This window comes from Lipotes vexillifer, unplaced genomic scaffold (assembly GCF_000442215.2).
Source record: "Lipotes vexillifer unplaced genomic scaffold, Lipotes_vexillifer_v1.1 scaffold182, whole genome shotgun sequence".
In the NCBI taxonomy this organism is placed as follows: domain Eukaryota; kingdom Metazoa; phylum Chordata; class Mammalia; order Artiodactyla; family Lipotidae; genus Lipotes; species Lipotes vexillifer.
This window is the reverse complement of record NW_006798798.1, coordinates 7,524,035-7,526,778: the sequence shown is the minus strand read 5'-3', so window position 1 is coordinate 7,526,778 and position 2,744 is coordinate 7,524,035. Positions and strand designations below refer to the sequence as shown.

Genomic DNA, 2,744 nt, shown 5'->3' with positions numbered 1-2,744 from the left:
AAAAAAAAAAAAAAAAAAAAAAAAGACATGGCATGGACCCAATTAGAGTTTTCAGTGATAGTCTTTCTGAGCAGCTGGCATTTAAGTTAGTACATTTTAGACGAAAAGGAACTGGCCTTGCAAAGATCATTCCTGGCAGATGGAACAGCATGTGAGGGAGTCTAAAATGCATAAGAATTTGATAAGAGGCTATTACAGTGAGAGATGGGTGGCTTGGACTAATGTGGTTGTAGTGGATGTGGTCAGATATTTGATAAATAAATTTATATTTGATAAATTTTGACAGGAGAGTTAATAGGATTTGTTGATAGATTGGCTATCCACCCAGGCATTTGTTTGTTTATTTCCAGGGGTGTTTTTGTTGTAGTTTTATAAGCTTCCTTGGTGATTCTAATCCACTCCAAAGTTTAAGAACCACTGACTTAATCTGTTTTCTTAATTAATTTCCCCCCTATAAATTCCCCTCATTCTATGTTCTCTCCTTGTGCCTTTTTTTAAATTGCACAAAATTTTTAGCAATGTTTAAGCCATTCTGTTCTTATGAGAACTATCATTTTATCTACCTTTTTTTTTTTTTTTTTTCGGTACGCGGGCCTCTCACTGTTGTGGCCTCTCACGTTGCGGAGCACAGGCTCCGGACACGCAGGCTCAGCGGCCATGCCTCACGGGCCCAGCTGCTCCACGGCATGTGGGATCTTCCCAGACCAGGGCACGAACCCGTGTCCCCTGCATCAGCAGGTGGACTCTCAACCACTGAGCCACCAGGGAAGCCCTTATCTACCATTTTTACCTTAGACAGTTCATTTCTTCGTACAAACAAAAACAGCAGGAATTTGCTTTCTTGTTATTTTACAGACTTGGAATACAGCTGTGAGACCAAAAGGTCATGTCCAGAAAAGGGAACTTGTGAAATGGAATCACTGCAATGGGAGAATATGAGGAAACCTATCAGCCATAACCTTGAGTGCAATGATCTTGGAGAAAATACAGAGTGCAAAGGCAAGTTTGAGGATCAACAGAGAAGTCAGGAAAGACCATACATGCACATGAAAATTACCTGTAAAGAAGAGGCCACTCAAAGCCATTCCATGTCCCCTATTCTTCATCAGATAAATCCTACCAAGGAAAAATTGTACAACTGTAAGGAATGTAAACAAGCTTTCAGCTACTTGTCATGCCTTATTCAACATGAGAAAAGTCATAATAAAGAAAAACACTCTGACGTTAAGAAATGTAGGAAGATCTTCAGCAAAAAGCCAACCTATATTCAACATCAGAGGATTCAGAATGGTGAGAAACCTTATGAGTGTATGGAATGTGGAAAGGCCTTTGGTCGTAGTTCTGATCTGATTCAACATCAGAAAATTCATACTAATGAAAAACCTTATCAATGTAAAGCATGTGGGAAGGCCTTTATTCGTGGTTCACAACTCACTGAACATCAGAGAGTTCATACAGGAGAGAAACCATATGAATGTAAGAAATGTGGAAAAGCCTTTAGTTATTGTTCACAATATACGCTCCATCAGAGAATTCACAGTGGTGAAAAACCTTATGAATGTAAGGAATGTGGGAAGGCCTTTATTCTTGGCTCTCAGCTTACTTACCATCAAAGAATTCATAGTGGTGAGAAACCCTATGAGTGTAAGGAATGTGGAAAGGCTTTTATTCTTGGTTCACACCTTACTTATCATCAAAGAGTTCATACTGGTGAAAAGCCTTACAGATGTAAAGAATGTGGGAAGGCCTTTTTATGTGCCTCTCAACTTAATGAACATCAGAGAATTCACACAGGTGAGAAACCCTATGAATGTAAAGAATGTGGAAAGGCCTTTTCTCGTGGCTCACAACTTACTTATCATCTGAGAGTTCATACAGGTGAGAGACCCTATAAATGCAAAGAATGTGGGAAAGACTTTATTTCTAATTCTAATCTTACTCAACATCAGAGAATTCATACAGGTGAGAAACCTTACAAATGTAAGGAATGTGGAAAGGCCTTTATTTGTGGCAAACAACTTAGTGAACATCAGAGAATTCATACAGGTGAGAAACCCTTTGAATGTAAGGAATGTGGAAAGACCTTTATTCGTGGTGCATATCTTACTCAACATGAGAAAATTCATGGTGAGAAGCATTATGAATGTAAGGAATGTGGGAAGACCTTTTTTCGTACCACACAACTTACATATCATCAGAGAATTCATACAGGTGAAAAACCCTACAAATGTAAGGAATGTGACAAAGCTTTTATTTATGGCTCACAACTTAGTGAACACCAGAGAATTCATAGAGGTGAAAAACCCTATGAATGTAAGCAATGTGGGAAGGCCTTTATTCGTGGCTCACACCTTACTGAACATCTAAGAACTCATAATGGTGAGAAACCCTATGAATGTAAGGAATGTGGGAAGGCCTTCAGTCGTGGCTCAGAACTTACTCTACATCAAAGGATCCATACTTGTGAGCAACCCTATGCATGTATACAGTGTGGTAAAGACTTTAAACGTCATTCACAACTTATTCAACATATGAGGCTTCATAACTGAGAAAGCTTTATATATGAGTTAATATAAGAAAGCCTTCACCCATCTTCAGCAGCTCTGGAATATTAGAGAACTCATATTATGTTTGTAATGAAATAGGACATCCTTTTTTTTTTTTTTTTTTTTTTTAACATATTTATTGGGGTATAATTGCTTTACAATGGTGTGTTAGTTTCTGCTTTATAACAGAGTGAAGCA

The 2,744-nt window shown here is 38.2% G+C and overlaps 1 protein-coding gene across 1 annotated transcript in view; it reads left to right on the top strand.

Annotated features, from left to right (window-relative positions):
• ZNF571 (zinc finger protein 571) overlaps positions 1-2,580 on the top strand; it is an 8,926-nt gene extending 6,346 nt beyond the window's left edge. The window contains exon 3 of the mRNA XM_007471037.1: positions 856-2,580. Coding sequence (XP_007471099.1) covers positions 856-2,549 — 1,694 coding nt within the window. The 3' untranslated portion in view covers positions 2,550-2,580. The remainder of the gene's footprint in view (positions 1-855) is intronic.
• The last annotated feature ends 164 nt before the right edge of the window (positions 2,581-2,744 follow it).